Below are 18,211 nucleotides of genomic sequence, written 5' to 3'. Positions count from 1 at the left end.
AGCAGTAAGAGACAAAGAGGAAAATGGCTTAAGTACCATGTATTGTGGTTATTTATGGTTTAATCATGGTCTTGTGGCAATACATTCCGATTGGCTAAGAGGTACCGTTAGCAATATGTGATATTAAGATTTTTTTTTTTTTTCGCCTTGTGTAACTAGGGGAAATGGAAGAAGAGATGGAAAACCCAGAAATGGTTGATTTACCAGAGAAACAGAAGCATCAGCTAAGGCATCGAGAACTGTTTCTCTCACGACAGCTGGAATCTTTACCTGCCACGCACATAAGGTAATGACTTAATTCTTCTAGAACTGTTTAATCAAGAAGAAACAGTACAATATTGGTCCAGTATTCTTCCTGTGTAAAGAATAAACTTTATGCAAAAGTTAGTAATGCCATTGTATATTTCATAAGTTTAATATATTTTTTCATAAAATGTAATTTCTTTCTTTTTTAGAGGCAAATGCAGCGTTACTCTGTTAAATGAGACAGAATCCCTTAAATCATATCTGGAACGGGAGGTATGAATCCATTTTGCGAATTGCAAAGCTTCACCGGGTTATTTTGCCACAGTTTAGTATTGGTGGCTTTCTGCAAGTAGCCCAATTATGAGGTTTTCTTCTTTTCTCATTTCTGAAGTTCACTGGGTGTTGTCAGGGCCACTAAAAAACATTAAGGTCAATAAAATTGTCTGGTTCTGCAATTTTCATTTTGCTGTAAAAATTTTTGTTGCTCTAGCAGGCAAAGCCCATTGTTTAAATATATATTTGTGACAACACTAAACCATTCCTCCTCCTATAAAGAAGACCATACTTATTTTGTCAGCCCAGCAGTCTGAAAGTTCAAAGATTAAGGTTCACCTGTTGACAAGAATAAACTGAAATATGTAATAGAAGTTACTGTTAGCAACTATTATAGTTGAGACTGCAAAACAGTTTGCCCTATTTTTGCAAGGTCATTTTCTAGAACTATCTACTGAGGCTAAAATTTTAGTTGGTATCTCTTCAAAGTTAATTTCTGGAAGATTTCCACCCCCCCCCCTTTTTTTTTTTGGATCCATTCATAAATTAATTTTTTTTCTAACCAATCTATTTTTAATGCAACGGCATAACTGCTAAAGCGTCAGATTTGAAGCTAGGATTAGACTTTCAGTGGTAGTGAGACTCCTTCAAAATCTTTATCCATTCTCCTTAACGAGGAGCATGTGCTCTAGTAGGCCTGGGAAAGAGAAAACAAAGATTTTAGACAATTGGAAAATTACTTGTTAACAAACTCAGTGGACATCTGCTGAAGTTTTAGCAGAGGTCATTGGAGCCTCATCTCTTCTATGATGTTAGTGCACATACTCTCCCTTTCTAGCCTGATGGATGCAAAGACAGTTTGTCATTGTGCACACTGAAAATTTTATATTCTTATTTTTCTGACTTAAATGCACCTCTTATATTATTGATGCTGTAGAATATATATATCATATGATATAGAAGCTATTTAAATTGTCTGAATTAACATTATATTGGAACCCTAGGCCTACATTTTTGATAGTGACTCAATTTTTGGTTATCCAGATTGACTTTCAGGAAATGTCAAGCACCCACCCTCTGGATGTCGGGCCTGTTAAAGATGTTTCCAACTGAACACCTAAAAATTGGGGCATCCCAAACCACTAGTATCTCCTTAAGATTTAGGCCTTGGTCCTTACTTTCTGGTATTTTTGTGAATTTAAACTGTGCAGCTGTAATCTTATATTAACACATTTATGTGTGTTTAATTTTAGTTACAATTGACATCTCTGAGCTGCCCACTGGTGTCAGCAATCTTGTTGGAATTTGACCTGACAGTCTGGGAGCTTCGTTTCAGAGATTATTAGCAAGTTTTTCTTAAATTTTATTTATATGGAGAAGTAAAAGTGAATTTTGTATGATAGTAGTATTACATACATCTGCAAGGGGGGTGATGTCCTTTGAGCAGACTTAAATGTTACATAAGTATGACAGACAGGAAAAATCTATTGATTGAAAACATTATGGCAACAGCTGTTAATTTGTTTAAAAAAAACAACAGGTCTTGCAAATTGTAAACTGAAATCTGTTCCTTGATCAAGCTTCCTTATAAATACATTTCTAACCTCCTTTAATACTTGTTTAATAGTCAGAAAATTAAATTGAATCTGATATTCATGTTTAAGATTTTTTTAAAAAAGTGACTTGCTGAATATTCAATTTTCTTTTCAGAATGTTAAACTAGAAACATGGCGAGTCTCACCTAAGGCTGCCAAATGGACAGGGTGTCAAACAAGGCCCATTGAATTCAGAAAATGGTCACCAGCAGCAGGTAGCTGAGAAAATGCCAATTGAAAATGCAAGTTTAGAAAGCCTAGTTAGTTTCATTATTTGATAATACTTAGTTGTTTAGTGCTCTTCATCCTACAGATCTTGAGACACTTTTCAAAGGAAAGAAGTATATTTATCCCCATTATAGAGATGGGTAAACTGTGACAGAGGTGAACTGACGTGCCCACAGTCATGCAGCAGTTCAGGTGCAAATCTGTGATTAGAACCCTGGTAACTTTCCCTTTGAACTGTCAGAATTCTGGGCTGAGTGATATTGGCTACTTTTAAAACTGAGCAGGCATTTTGGGAAGAAACTTCACACAATAAGAGAGGTTTCATGAAGGTGTTCTGTTACCACAGTAAGGACCTGTTTTAATGCTAACAAACTTAGTAGACATAGAAGATGGAGAGAAATGGAGAGTTTTAGAAAACGTGTGGGTGTGGAGCATGGAGAGAGCAATGAAAAGAAAGGGCTGAAGAGAGTGGGGAGAACAGGAGACAATTGCCCACCCATAAATTCATAATAGGTGGTGTAATACCTGCCTGTCCCTTTCAATCTCCTTACCTTCCCCCCCCCCCCCATCCCTGAAAACTACACTTTCAATTTCAAACATGGCACTGAAAAAGGAAAAACAGTGTCCTAGAGATTTGGAATCTGGCCCCCGCACGTGGTGCCTGCTCCTGGGAGAGGTGGAGTCAGACCCGGGACTGCGTACCTGGTAGTAAGTGAGACATACAGGCTAAACTTCTGGGGGAGGTCATGGGCTAAACGGAAGTGATCTTCAGCTGGGTAGCGGAGGTTTGCTTAGATACCCCTTCCAGTGGAAAGTTTTGTTAAACTCCTTGGGGCAGACTAGCACTGACACCACTGCTGGTTCAGATTGCATTTGGAAGAGGGGAAGAATAAGAAGGAAGAGAAGCCAGGGGGAGAATCTGAATTTACTGTAGTCGTTGATACCAAAGAGGGTTGGGATGAGAACACAGAACACTTCCTCCTCCACTCCACGCAATGTTTTATGTCCCCAAACTATTTCATTGCCTTGCAAGCATGTGTCCAGCAGCCTGGGAGAACTTTGCGCCATGGGTGGCTGCTCAGGCTGCTTCTGTGAATGGCCCTGAAAAGGAAAAATAAACTGTAGTATGTTTCAAATGTGTTTTTAATTGAGCTGGCAAAATCCAATTAACAGACTGCCAAGACAGTTAGCTAATTAGTGTTTCTGACCTTAGATTAGTTGGTACGAATTCCCAACTGACCAACATCTCTTGATTTCTGTATTTTCCTTAGAGAGATGGGGGGGAAGGGGGAGAATCTTTTTATTGGACCAACTTTTGCTACTGAAAGAGGCATTCTTTCGTGCTCTGTGCAAGCTTGAAAGCTTGTGTCTTTCACCAACTGAAGTTGGTCCAGTAAAAGATCCTCAGACCGATATAGCCACAATAACACTGCAAACAACAAAATATTTTCCTGTCCATGTCAGCCATTTTTTTTCTCTTTCCCTACTTTTTCTGTAGATTCCTTTGGCTTTGGTCTTTGGCTAACGTTACTGACAAATTAGGGTGGGGTCAGGATCAGAAAGGGACATTCAGAACACGTGTGCCACACCTCATTTTCTTCATAGTTCCATTCTAATTCCAGCAATCCATTTTGATTTTTTCTAAACATGTTGAGCATAAATGATATTTTATATATTTTTAATTTTCTCTTTTCGTCCTTTCAAGCAGTGTTGTGAAAGAGGTGTATACAGTTTTTACAGCTAAAATGAGCACAGACTTTGTGAAAGAACTATGCCATTTCCTATGTAGGTTTGAATATAACTTTTTCCAGCATTTTGACTCTTCTGGAGATGGGCTAATGCAACTTCCACCACCAGGTGGTGAGGAGAGTCTAGCTGGCCTTTTGAGGTGACGGAACTCTCAGCTTCCCTGGAGTATTCTTTGCATTTGGACTCCAGTAAAAGTGAGACTACATTGCTACAAACTTAATTCCATAGGAGTAGTTTTTTGAAAAGCCTGTTTAAAGAGCAGCATACAGCAGAACTTGCGTTCTTCCTAGTAGAGTCTTGGAGGAAGGTGGCAGGGGCTTTGCACCACAGCTTGGGGCAACAGGCTCCCTTGCACCTTGCTCAGGGATACCAGGTGTCTATCTTCCTTCTAATGGCTGAGAGGAAGACCGTAAGTCAAGACAATTTTCAGTATTTGAGATCTTTTATGTTGATGAATCTGCTACCAAACTTAAGAAAAACAGAACTTGTCATATTTCTTTTGGGAACAAGGATGAGAACAGTAGAGAGGGTTGGGTTTTTCTTCCTAAACAGAAATAGAAAGATTTTTTTTTTTTAAATAGAAATTTGTTTGGAAGTTTCAGTAAGTAAATATCTACATTCTCTAGCCAGCGAAACATACAGTAGCCAACTTACTGTTAGAGGGAAAGGAATGTAGAAGAGTTACAATCGGACACTAAAAATGCAAATCCCACATGACAAACTATTTTTTCCAAAGCTAAAGTTTTAAAAAATGGATGCTTGGAGTTGGCTTCTGGATCAGAGATCTGATCGTCCAAAGTGGTGAGCACCCAAATGCTGCCTATAGAGGTCATGGGAGGCGATGGTTACAAGGCACTTCAGAAAATTTGTCTGTTTACTTAGGTGCTGAAATATACAGCTAGAAGCCTTTAGACTCCAATTTTTGAAAATCTTGACTGAAGAGACTTTACAAATCAGAACGGGAGTCTGTGTTGTAAGAGAATTCTGCCCGTACATTCTGCCTATGCCCTACTGTTGACATGTCTCCTCTTTTCCTTATTGGCAGGGGTGGAGGGTAGGTGGCAGCAGAGGTGGCAGAACCAGCTCACTCTAGAAGAGAGTTCATCTGCACAAGCAGTATTCTTCGCTGGCCATCTCACTGCTTTAAGGAGTGGACTGGAGTATCTGGCCTCCTGAGCTGATAGCATGGCATGCTACATTGCTTTGCTTGTGTATTTGCTGGCCAATCTGCCTGAGAATGACAACTGTTACACTAGATATTCTGCAGCCCTAGAGATGGATACTCTGGGGCTAAAACACAAATAAAACACTTGCATTTGTAATACTGAGAGATGCAAAACAAAAACCCCTTTTACTTTTGTTTGTGACAATACTGACTTAAATGTTTTATAACTGACAAGATGATGAGCCTAATGCTCATCAGCACTAAAGCTGCCTTGCACGGCTCTGGCATCAATTACATTTACGCCCGCAGTGCGGCCCCTTTATACTGTGAGAGTGATGTAAAGCACCTTTAGTGTGCATGAGAATTAGGCCCAATATTCTCATTTAGAGTCATGTAGGCCCTGCTCCAATGCCTATTCAAGTCCAATGGGAAGGCTCCCATTTTTGTGAATGGGGCTTAGGATCAGGCCTTTGTTAAGCACCAGCATCATGCTCCATACTGTGCAAGACACAAAATAAGACATTAACAGGCTTGGAGAGGTCAGTCTAAAGTGGAAATAGGATTGGTGCTCCCTCTGCTGCAGGAGATCAGGATGGACTCTTTCCTTGCTATCGAGACTATTCAAAAGTTTAAAGTTCTTGGATTTGATAACTGGATACCATTATTATTGGAGCAATAGAAATACAGCGGGAAGGGGAAAACTTCACTGATACTTTCTTGTCAACCCTGGATGCGCCTGTGGTATGTGTTTGCGCGTGCAAGTGGGGCTCAAGAAGCAGAAGTGACTTGCAGTTGTAAGCCTTTAGACTACAGTAGTCTACCATGTGGCTGAATGTGTTGTGACCTAGCAATGGCTTCTTCCGTTCCTTGGGCTTGTACAACTTATTGTTCCCCATTAAGGCTCAAAGTGAGCTGGAGTGCACAATACCGCCATCCAGAAGCACTGCTTTATTTTCTCTGCCCTCTACACCTCTATGTATGGGCAGCGAGGAATGTATATTGCGGGAGGAGTCCACATACCCTCACAGTGTAGGTAGCTGCCAAAGGGCTCATTGGTTGCTCTCTGAAATATTGCAAGGCACAGTCGCATTTTTAATTGCCTCAGCAGTGCCATGTGGTGTAGTCTCCTGCGTGAGGAGGAGAATTCACCACCATAGGGTATTAATTTTAATGGTTTTGTTTAGATCCTTATACTGTGTATGTGTCACTTTGTTCTGGGATGTTGGTCATTGTGGTGCCAGAGCCTCATTTGTATCATACAAGAGGAAATTGTGCTCCTGTTAGCTGTAATGACTGTATATGTGTTCCTAAGTAAATGAAGCCATTTGGGAGGAGTACTGTTTTATTTTCAGAAGAAAGTCATAGTATTTCATTTTGTTTTTTAAGACTGGTGTTTGGTTCATAGTTCATCCACTTGATTAAAAAAAAAATCTGTAATTAAAAACTGGCCACTAGCTACCAATAATGTTAATAATGTTGCTTGCCTTTTGTCTTTGTTTTATTTTTAGGATTTCTTCTTTTATTCACTAGTGTATGATCCACAGCAAAAGACTCTCCTGGCTGATAAAGGAGAGATTCGTGTTGGAAACAGATACCAGGCAGATATAACAGACTTATTAAAAGAGGGTAATTTCCATGATTTCATTAGAATTGTCAAGATACCATGTTGAAAATGGCTTTTTTTTTTTTTTTTTTTTTTTAAATGGACTGTTGGCTCATGGGTTATGGACTCTTTCACTTCTAGGTCACATGGTGGGGACTATGTCCTGGTTTCTTAGAGGCTAATGTGGTGTTACCAGCTGAAGGCAATTAGTTGGGTTTCAGTCCAAGCTCAAGTGGCAGTTGTCCAGGTCATAAAAGCTGTTGCAACAAATTGGATTAATTGGTTCCCTCTGAACCTATTCTTCTTTTTTTTATTTAATTGAGATTTGCCTTGGGGAGCCCAAATTTTCTCCACGCACATGAAAGGTGTTTTTGTGTTCTGAATCAACCCTCTCCTCACACCAAGGGTCCTTCCCAACCAATCACCCATTAAATACTGTCTGCCCATTACTCCTGGGTGCCCACTCCCAACAGCCATCTAACCACCCATCACTTTTGGCTGAGATCATAGAATCATAGCATATCAGGGTTGGAAGGGACCTCAGGAGGTCATCTAGTACAACCCCCTGCTCAAAGCAGGACCAATCCCGAATTAAATCATCTCAGCCAGGGCTTTGTCAAGCCTGACCTTAAAAACCATTAAGGAAGGAGATTCCACCACCTCCCTAGGTAACCTATTCCAGTGCTTCACCACCCTCCTAGTGAACAAGTTTTTCCTGATATCCAACCTAAACCTCCCCCACTGCAACTTGAGACCATTACTCCTTGTTCTGTCATCTGGTACCACTGAGGACAGCCTAGATCCATCTTCTTTGCAACCCCATTTCAGGTAATTGAAAGCAGCTATCAAATCCCCCCTCATTCTTCTCTTCTGCAGACTAAACAATCCCAGTTCCCTCAGCCTCTCCTCATAAGTCATGTGCTCCATCGCCCTAATCATTTTTGTTGCCCTCCACTGCACTCTTTCTAATTTTTCCACATCCTTCTTGTAGTGTCAGGCCCAAAACTGGACACAGTTCACCAGATGAGGCCTCACCAATGTCAAATAGAGGGGAATGATCACGTCCCTCAATTTGCTGGCAATGCCCCTACTCATACAGCCCAAAATACCGTTAGCCTTTTGGCAACAAGGGCACGCTCTCGACTCATATATCCAGCTTTTCGTCCACTGTAACCCCTAGGTCCTTTTCTGAAGAACTGCTGCCTAGCCATTCGGTCCCTAGTCTATAGAGTGCATGGGATTCTTCCATCCTATGTGCAGGACTCTACACTTGTCCTTGTTGAACCTCATCAGATTTCTTTTGGCCCAATCCTCTAATTTGTCTAGGTCCCTCTGTATCCTATCCCTACCCTCCAGTGTATCTACCACTCCTCCCAGTTTAATGTCATCTGCAAACTTGTGATGCTGGAACTCTCACTTATAGAGCAGGAGCGATTAAGGATTTGCTGGCATGAACTGTGTTCTAGGACAAAGAAAATTGTGGGGATTTACTGCTGTCTCCTGATGCATGTAAGGGAGAGGGAGAACTGTAGGAATCATTGTCCCTTTTCCTGCAAGCCCAAGGGAAGAGGGAGCTGGAGCTCTGGGGATCTTTGCTTTCCAACACTCTCAGGCCCTGAAGGAGGGGAAGCAAACAGATATTCACACTTATCCCCTCCAGTTCTCGTTCTTTCTTTCTCTCTCGCGTGCCTCTGGTGGGTGCCTTCCCTTCCCCAGAGGGGGAACAGCTGCGAACCACAGTACAAGGATCTCCATCAAATCTTCTGATTGTGCTGCTCTTCTGGCCAGAGGTGTGCAGTAACATTGGTGCTTTGATCTGTGCGTTGCTGACATTATCTAGCTTAGTTTTAGACCAGGCAGAAGGGGGTGGATCACAGATCAGGGTTTCTATTTTCTCTGCTTGGGAAACTGGCATGTTTCAGCTGCAACTGGACTAGCCTCCGAACATTACAGGAGGACGTGTTAACCTTTATGGACCACCCTCTCCACACATTGGGAAGACAGGGCTAGGTGGAAGAAGAATCTTCAGATCTTCTGTAGAGGATAAAAGGGAAGCCAATGTTCACTGGGCTGGGAAGAGAAGAAACTATAGAGCGGGAAGATGGTCGAGGAAAAGATTTGCCCAACAGTGTGCTGATGTCCTTCATACAGCTCCACTCTGCCCCCCCCCCCCCGATCAGCTGATTAATGTGTGTATTGCTGGGGCTGCTGTGTGAGGAGGAGTTGTGGATTTTGGGGGACTGGAGAGTGTGTTTGGGATGAGGGGGGAGAAAAAAGAATGGGAGGAAGAAAGGTAAAAATGTGGGGGAACAGTGGGGCAAATGACACAGGGAAGGTGGAAGTAAAAGGTTTAATAGAGGGGAAAAAGAGGTACACTAATATAGAGACTGTAAAATGTGGCAATCCTTAAAGTGGTGGTGAAGTGAGGGAAGAATCACAATGAAGGTGTGCATTTAAAAATGTATTTAATGGCCAAATGAGTATGATACTCATACTCTGTGGAGTATCAGAGGGGTAGCCGTGTTAGTCTGGATCTGTAAAAAGCGGCAAAGAGTCTTGTGGCACCTTATAGACTAACAGACGTATTGGAGCTTGAGCTTTCGTGGGTGAATACCCAATTCGTCAGACGCATACTGTGTGGAAAGATCCCAATTTCTCAGCATTCTGTTATCATTGTCAATCACATGGTATGTTTCAACTTTATGCTGCAGCATGAACTTCCTAGTATTTCCAGGGGTTGCTTGGATCATTTTTAGAATGGAAGATAGTGCTTGTATTTAACAGTACATTTTTGTTTAAAAAATATTAAAGTATGCAATATCTTTCTATAGACATAACACACTAAGAATATAGGCCAACTTTTTCTGCATGACATGGTGAAAAAGTTGTTCAGACTGGGTGAAAGGCTTTCCTGCCACGGCCACACAAACAGCAAGATAATGTGCTTTAATAGACCAAGGGCCTGGCAGTTACATATTTTTTGGGTGAGATGAAATACAGAAGAAAAACACTTTTATTCTTTCTGAAAGCTGCTATGCCAAAACATTTCTAACTTGCATTTCAACCAGGTGAAGAAGATGGAAGAGATCAATCAAAACTTGAAACAAAAGTTTGGGAAGCATTTAATCCGCTAATAGACAAACAGATAGACCAGTTCTTGGTGGTAGCACGGTAAGAAAATTTTGCCTTTCGTTGGGGGAAAAAACTAAAGAACTTTAACTTTTTTTTTGTTGTAAATTTTAGTTGTGATTTCTTGTTTCACCTTCTCCTATCCCGAACCCAATGTTCGTGTTCTCTCTCTCTCTTCTGGTATGAACTTTTTTGGTTGCTGGTTCACTTGCTCCTTTTTAAAAAAAGATGTGTTTCGCTTGCCTAAATGGGGTATGTGACTTGAAGTGCAAGATATGAGACTGAATTGTTGTTCCCAATCTGAGACAGAAAATGCAAACAAAATACAGGAATTATGGACAACTGTATCCTGGGAGGTTACTGAAATACCTATTTTAACATTTTGATGGGAGTGGGGTAAGGGTTTTCAAATAGCATTGCTAGATTATGTAGATGCAATTTATTTTTGGGCAAAATCTTCAAAATCTGTACAGTTAGTAGATGTTGAAAATGTACACTGATCTCATTACTCATCCTGGTACCCTTGCCAGGAACATACAGGTGAAGACACCTTGATGCATGTTGTTTGTAGATGACATAAATATAAAAATATATGGAGATATACCTATCTCATAGAACTGGAAGGGACTCTGAAAGGTCATTGAGTCCAGCTCCCTGCCTTCAGTAGCAATACCAAGTACTGATTTTTGCCCCAGATCTGTAAGTGGCCCCCTCGAGGACTCACAACCCTGGGTTTAGCAGGCCAATGCGCCAACCACTGAGCTGTCTCTCCCTCCTGTAGCCTTCTATGCAGTGAGGGGAAATATAGTTTAGAAGAGGATCTTGATAAATGGAGACGTGTAGGAGAGACATGGATGCAAAATTAGCAGAGGAGGAAAAAAAAGTACTGTGAATATGAATAATGTGAACACTGAAGAATAATGGTTGAAACTAGGTGGGCAGACAATGCCAAAACGCAAAGTTTCAAGTATTATGGGCTCCAGACTCTGGGTAAAAGGACGGTGAAATTAGAACTTGAATAATAAATGCCTGGCTCAAATTGAGAGAGAGAGAGAGAAGTGGTGTAATATGTGACGGGAAGATCCCAATAAGATTAAAAGGGAAAATCTATAGAATTGTGGTCCATCCAGTTTGAAAGTATGGCTGGAAGTATTGGGCAACAAAGAAGAAAAATGAGCAAATGATCGCATCCACAGAAATACGAATGTTGAGATGGATGAGTGGTGTAAACAAGAGAGTCCACATGAGGAATGAGGACGTTGGAGACAAGCTCAAAGTAACACTCATAAATGGAAAAAATGAGGGAGTGCAGGTTCACATAGTTTGGTCATGTAAAATGCAGTCCTGACAACTATGTGGATAAGCATCTAACAGATCAAGACTGAAAGAAAAAGAGGCCAACTCAAAAAGAAATAGTGGGATGTCATAAAGGAAGACATGTTAGCATATGGTGTGATAGAGGATATGGCATTGAAGAGCGCTCTTTGGACTGAAGGACTTGTAGAGTGGACCCTATTTGATGCAGTTATTACATGCAAGAAGAAAAAGCATCAATGAAGGAATTTAGTATGTTGAGTAAGATGCTGTTGAAGGACATAGGGAACAAACGAGTGTGTGAAGTGAATAGTAAAGGGAAATAATTCTTCTAAAATAAAATGCGAAATATTGTTAAGAAGCAAGATGGAAAGGGCTCATACTCATCTCAAAGTGCACAAAATGGTTTATTTTTCTGATTCTTGAATGTGCCATTGAAGGGAACTTTTATCAATATTTTAAAAAATGACTAGCAATTTTTGCTTGTCTAGTTTGAGAGAGCTTAAAGTGCTAGATTGACTGCTCAGACCTACTGGGGAGCCAAGGGTTGACCTCAGTTGGCTAAGTTGAAGTAAAAATGTTAGCTTGTATCTATACTACAGAAAATGTCAGGGTTAGCTAATGCTTGTTTGTTGTTGGCTAACCTGTTTTTCCTTATCTAGACATACCCTTTCTAGTCCTGTGCATTGTGGCTGAGCTAAGATGAATTCACTGTGGAATTCATTGGCTTTAGTAAGTTTTGTGTTGATTCTCCCACAGCATTTCTACTTTCTTTGAGGTGTGTGAGTAGAGAAGCAAAACTTATTAAAGCTAGAGCCTCGGACACATCACAGTGGATTCTACTGGAACAGTGAGAAGGAGGAAAATTGAGACCAGATAATTGGGGAGTAACAGCTGGTGGGGAATAAGGGGAGGCAGATGAGGAAAAAGGAGAGCACGCCCTTATTTATTTATTTATATTTATATTTTTATATATATTAAAAAATATGCTTCTTGCCAAGACTCCCACCCGTTGATATATCTGAGAAATTTGGAAAGACCTGATAAGCTGGGTGTAACAAGTGGTGAATGTGGATATAGCGAAGACTGGGAATGAGGAAGGTCATGGGACTTTGGGGGGCCTAATGAATTTTTGTATAATGGGCATGATAAGTTGGAGAGGCTGGCATGAAGAGTTGGATTGCTATCTTCCTATGAAGTAATGGAGACACAAAGTAATGGAGATGAATGCCAGAGCTGTTCACTGTGAGCCTGCTAGCCTAAGAAATCGTGTGTGTGGATTTATTTAATCTATTTATTAATGACTTCGGAACCAAATGTAGAAGTGGGCTGATAAAGTTTGCGGATGACACAAAGTTGGGAGGTATTGCCAATTCGGAGAAGGATCGGGATATTCTGCAGGGAGACTTGGATGACCTTGTAAATTGGAGTAATAGAAATAGGATGAAATTTAATAGTGAAAAGTGTAAGGTGATGCATTTAGGGATGACTAACAAGAATTTTAGTTATAAGCTGGGGACGCATCGGTTGGAAGTAACAGAGGAGGAGAAGGACCTCGGAGTCCTGGTTCACCACAGGATGACTATGAGTCGGCAATGTGACGTGGCCGTGAAAAAAGCTAATGCGGTCTTGGGATGCATTAGGCGACGTATATCTAGTAGGGATAAGGAGGTGCTGCTTCCGTTATACAAGGCACTGGTGAGACCTCATTTGGAGTACTGTGTGCAGTTCTGGTCTCCCATGTTTAAAAAGGATGAACTCAAACTGGAACGGGTACAGAGAAGGGCCACTAGGATGATCAGAGGAATGGAAAACCTGTCGTATGAAAGGAGACTCGAGGAGCTCGGTTTGTTTACCCTAACCAAAAGAAGGCTGAGGGGGGGATATGATATCCCTCTGATATATTTAAAGAGAGCAAAATACCAGGGAGGGAGAGGAATTATTTCAGCTCAGTACTAATGTGGACACGAGAACGAATGGATATAAACTGGCCGTGGGGAAGTTTAGGCTTGAAATTAGATGAAGGTTCTAACCATCAGAGGGGTGAAATTTTGGAATAGCCTTCCGAGGGAAACAGTGGGGGTGAAAGACTTCTCTGGCTTTAAGATTAAGCTAGATAAGTTTATGGAGGGAATGGTTTGATGAGATAACGTGACTTTAGTCAATTAGTCAACTACGTGCCATCGCTGGTAAATAGCCTCAATGGTCAATGAGGGTCTGGCTGGAGAATCTTGCCTGCATGCTCGGGTTTCTACTGATCGCCATATATGGGGTCGGGAAGGAATTTTCCTCCAGGGTAGATTGACAGAGGCCCTGGAGGTTTTTTGCCTTCCTCCACAGCATGGGGCGGGGGTCGCTAGCTGGAGGATTCTCTGCGACTTGAAGTCTTTAAATCACAGGATTTGGGGACTTCAACAGCTGACTTAAGGGAAAAGGGGTGGGTCAGCTTTTGTGGCCTGCATCATGCGGGAGGTCAGACTAGATGATCATAATGGTCCCTTCTGACCTTAAAGTCTGAGTCCTCCACCGCCACCCCTCTCCCCCAAAACTATGCATGTATGACATACATTGCAGAATGTGAAACTGTTTAAATGTGAATAGACTGTCTTCTGAAACTTTCTTAGAGGAATGATAATTGGATCACTGCTGTTCCTCCTTCCACCTGTTATCTTGGCAGCTATCTCTTCTCTTTTGTGCCTTCAGTTAATTAAAAACTGCTCTTATCTTCATGGAAAGGTTTTGATGTGCCTGAAACTTGTAGATGTAGATCAGGTTTCCAAGTTCAAGGCTGACCTATCCATATCTCTTGAGGGGTGGGGAGACAAGGATGTGTCCCAATGTGATCCTTGAGAGTTTCTCTCTCCTTGTGCTTTCTGCTATGCATGCCTGAACGTAACTTAGGGCCCTGTGAGCTAAGCAGAATGAAGCATATGTAATAGCAAGCCATGTGATGAAAAGGCTCTCTGGCTCAGAGTCGGAACATAACGGTAAGTCCTGATATGAAATAATGGAGACACAAAGTAATGGAGATGAATGCCAGAGCTGTTCACTGTGAGCCTGCTAGCCTAAGAAATCGTGTGTGTGGATTTTCCTGTATTCACTTTGCATGCAAGGTTAATGTTCTCTTAATCCTTTTCAGCTCTGTTGGTACATTTGCCCGGGCCCTAGACTGCAGTAGTTCTGTCAGACAGCCAAGTTTGCACATGAGTGCTGCTGCAGCTTCCAGAGACATCACACTGGTAAGATTAAGAGGATTTTGAGAGAAATGTAAAATATGCCCCTCTGCTACGGCAATAGGCACATGGAAGGATGGGCAGGTGGATTGTGATTGAGATTCAGCTACTGGTTTTGTAAAGGTACAATTAGGTAAATGCTGCAATTAGATTACTGCCAACCTTTTTTGAATTTTATTGCAATGTTTTCTGCCCAGTGCTTCTCAGTCATCTCCTGTGGTACACACACTAAGTAGCTGTCTTGAAAACAACAGATTAGTTGGCTGTGTGTAACATGATAGCTTTGGAACACTGCATCTGATCAATTCCAAAAAAATCCGGGAATATTCTAGCCATCAATGGGTGAAAAAGATCAGAACAGAAAACTTGGCTATCAAATATATTGTTCCCTACTAGTGTTTGCTAAATTTCAGTACAGCCTGTTCCTTCTCTATATTGAGTTATTTATAACTATGGCCCTACCAAATTCACAGCCGTGAAAAATGCATCACAGGCAGTGAAATCTGGTCTTTTGTGTATTTTTACCCTATACTATATAGATTTCACAGTGGGGGAGACCAGCGTTTCTCAAATTGGGGGTCCTGACCCAAAAGGGAGTTGCAGGGGGGTGGCAAGGTTATTTTAGGGGGGTAACAGTATTGCCACCCTTATTTCTGAGCTGCCTTCAGAGCTGGGCAACTGGAGAGCGGTGGCTGTTGGCCAGGTGCCTAGCTCTGAAGGCAGTGCCCCGCCAGCAGCAGCACAGAAGTAAGTTTGGCAATGCCATACCATGCCACCCTTACTTCTGCGCTGCTGCCTTCAGAGCTGGGCGGCTGGACAGTGGCGGCTACTGACTGAGGGCCCAGTTCTGCGGACAGCAGCGCAGAAGTAAAAGTGGCAATACCATACTATGCCATCCTTACTTCTGTGCTGCTGCTGGTGGCAGTTCTGCCTTCAGAGCTGGGCTCCCAGCTAGCAGCCACCGCTCTCCAGCTGACCAGCTCTGAAGGCAGCACCACTGTCAGCAGCAGCACAGAAGTAAGGGTAGCCGTACTGCAACCCCCCCTACAATAACCTTGAGACCTCTTTTTGAGGTCCTTTTTGGGTCAGGACCCCTACAATTATACTACCTGAAATTTCAGATTTAAATAGCTGAAATCATCAAATTTATGATTTTTAATATCCTGTGACCATGAAATTGACCAAAATGGGCCGTGAATTTAGTAGGGCTCTATTTATAATAAAGTTCATAAAGTGGTGGTATTGTAAAACGTTACTTATATCACAATGATTAGTATTTAATGAGACAAAAAGGAAAATTCAAGCTGTCTATCAACTTCCTGACAGTGAGATGCATGAACTTGTTGAAGAGTCTCCAAAGGAAAGTATTGGAAGCCCCAGTGCTTGGATCATTTCAACTGAACAGAACAAAGCACTGTAGAATAAATCCATAATGCACAAAACTGTAAGAACAGTTAAGGTTCCTACGGGCAAATAACCTGTAACTTAAAACCACCGGAAATAGAGTAAAGCCTTCACTCTGTATCATCTCTCTTACTCATCACATCCCTACCCCAAGCAAATCATCAGTTATCAACCACAGACAAGCTTAACTCTGCCCTAGTTGGTGTGGTTTTGATTGGGGTGGTGTTTGCACTTTGGAACTTCAATTGTTTTTAAGGGTTTTTTGGTTCTATATTAGGTTGCAGTTAGTAAGGTGCATTGATATGTGTGGTTTTTTTTGTTTGTTTGTTTGTTTTTTTGTAATGTAGTTGCTATTGATTGTGAGTAAAAGAAGATGCACAATAAATTTGAGTTTGTGTGTCATGTCCTCAAAGGCCTGCTTCATCCATGAATGGAATGTAACAGGGCTTTCCCATTTGCAGTTTCTACGATTGTACCATTTCATTAGGTTTTTACATCTAGTGACTGAATCAGATTACTGCTTGGGAGTAGATGAGCAGAAATTATGGATGTGTGGGATCAACTTTTCCAAAAAAGCGCCATGACTAGATGACCATAGCATCCATTTACTAGTAGTGAATCGTCAGTCTAGGACTGGGGAAGTTCTTAATGTATAGTAGTGGAATATTTTGCCCCCACAATTACAGCATGTGGGATATGTATAACACATCTGATTCTTGTCACTGGTTTCATTTCTAAGCGTTTTACTATTTGTATGCCCATCTTTTGTTAATTTTATTTTTTAAACTTCTGTTTAGTTCCACGCTATGGACACTTTACACAGAAATGTCTATGACATTTCCAAGGCGATCTCTGCCCTTGTGCCACAGGGTGGGCCAGTCCTGTGTAGGGATGAAATGGAAGAATGGTCTGCTTCTGAGGCAAATCTCTTTGAGGAAGCACTGGAAAAATATGGAAAAGACTTCACTGACATTCAACAAGATTTTGTAAGTTTAAATTGAGGCAGTGCAATTTAATTGTTCTCTGCTCTGGGACTTCATCTCAAACAGAGTCTGAGCTAGAGTGGCACTTGGCCTTTTGTTCCTTCAATGGCCTCAAGTGGAGCCAGCACAGCATGATTTTACCTACCCTCCGCCCCACTTCTGAAGTGAAGGCACTGTACTTGAAAGGCATTTATTTTATATGGCCACCAAGAATGGTTGGTGCCTCTAGCAGGCACTGACTGGCATTTCTGTTAGGAGGAATTATAGTCTATAAAACACTTAGCTGAAAGGCTTCTGTCAAAAGATTCTTGTGAATTTCAGTGAGACACCAGCTTCTTGTGATGACTGTGGCTTTTTCTTCATATCCCTAGCTTCCATGGAAGTCCTTAACCAGCATAATAGAATATTACTACATGTGGAAAACTACAGATAGATATGTTCAGCAGGTAAGAGAGATTCAGCACAGCCCACTGAATTTTAAAAGGAGCTGCTTTTGTCTTTAAAGGAGGAGTATTGATGCTTTGAACTTCCCCTTGGGAATCAGTCCAGCAGGTGGATTTCACAGTGCTCCAAAGCACTAGAAATATCTCCCTTGCCACAGAATTCTTTAGCCATCATATAGAAATCTGGGAAATATATGGGGTTGCCATGTGTGTTCCTGTCATGTATGCCCCATAATTTCCTGTCTCTGTTAGAGGAGCTTTCAAATGACTCTTTGGAATTTGTCTCAAAAGTGTGGGAAGGGGAACAAAACTAAAATCTTTGTATGTTGCCGTATTTAAGGTCAGCATTAATTTTAGCAGGAAGTTACCCAGGAATTTCTGTGTGAGAGGAGGATGCTGTGTAAAACAGCCCTCCCTTGACTGTTCCTTACCTCGGTTCTCCAGTCTGGGAGCCAAGAAGAGGCAAAGTGCTTGCTGTTCATATGGAGGTGGTTCCGTGCAGTCAGAGTATTGTGAGAGGAGGTTGATGCCTGGCATTCCTTAACCCACACACTTACCAGCCAGTTTTGGCCACTAGTTGCGCTCATTTCATCCATCTTTGTCTAACTGTGAAGATAAGGTGATCCCTTAAATAGAATACAATACAGAAACATAAAAATGGGTTCTGTAGAAATCTGGTTACTGAAAACTAGCTGTAAGAGTTGGGTAGAGTGGCAGAAAGGTTAGTTGCAAAGGAAGATAAAGGTGGATCAGTGTAAGTATTTCTGATATACCCATCACCATAATGTTTAGAAATACAACGAGGAGTCCGGTGGCACCTTAAAGACTAACAGATTTATTTTGGGT

The 18,211-nt window shown here is 41.5% G+C and overlaps 1 protein-coding gene across 6 annotated transcripts in view; it reads left to right on the top strand.

The window, feature by feature from the left end:
* MTA1 (metastasis associated 1) overlaps positions 1-18,211 on the top strand; it is a 131,554-nt gene that overhangs the window by 61,538 nt on the left and 51,805 nt on the right. For all 6 annotated transcript variants that reach the window (XM_034778072.1, XM_034778073.1, XM_034778077.1 and 3 more), the window contains 7 exons: positions 160-286; positions 456-519; positions 6,765-6,882; positions 9,928-10,030; positions 14,442-14,541; positions 16,737-16,925; positions 17,294-17,368. In XM_034778072.1, coding sequence (XP_034633963.1) covers positions 160-286; positions 456-519; positions 6,765-6,882; positions 9,928-10,030; positions 14,442-14,541; positions 16,737-16,925; positions 17,294-17,368 — 776 coding nt within the window. The remainder of the gene's footprint in view (positions 1-159; positions 287-455; positions 520-6,764; positions 6,883-9,927; positions 10,031-14,441; positions 14,542-16,736; positions 16,926-17,293; positions 17,369-18,211) is intronic.

This window comes from Trachemys scripta, chromosome 8, assembly GCF_013100865.1.
Source record: "Trachemys scripta elegans isolate TJP31775 chromosome 8, CAS_Tse_1.0, whole genome shotgun sequence".
NCBI lineage: Eukaryota > Metazoa > Chordata > Testudines > Emydidae > Trachemys > Trachemys scripta.
Note: the sequence above shows the minus strand (reverse complement) of the source record. Positions and strands in the feature narration are given on the sequence as shown.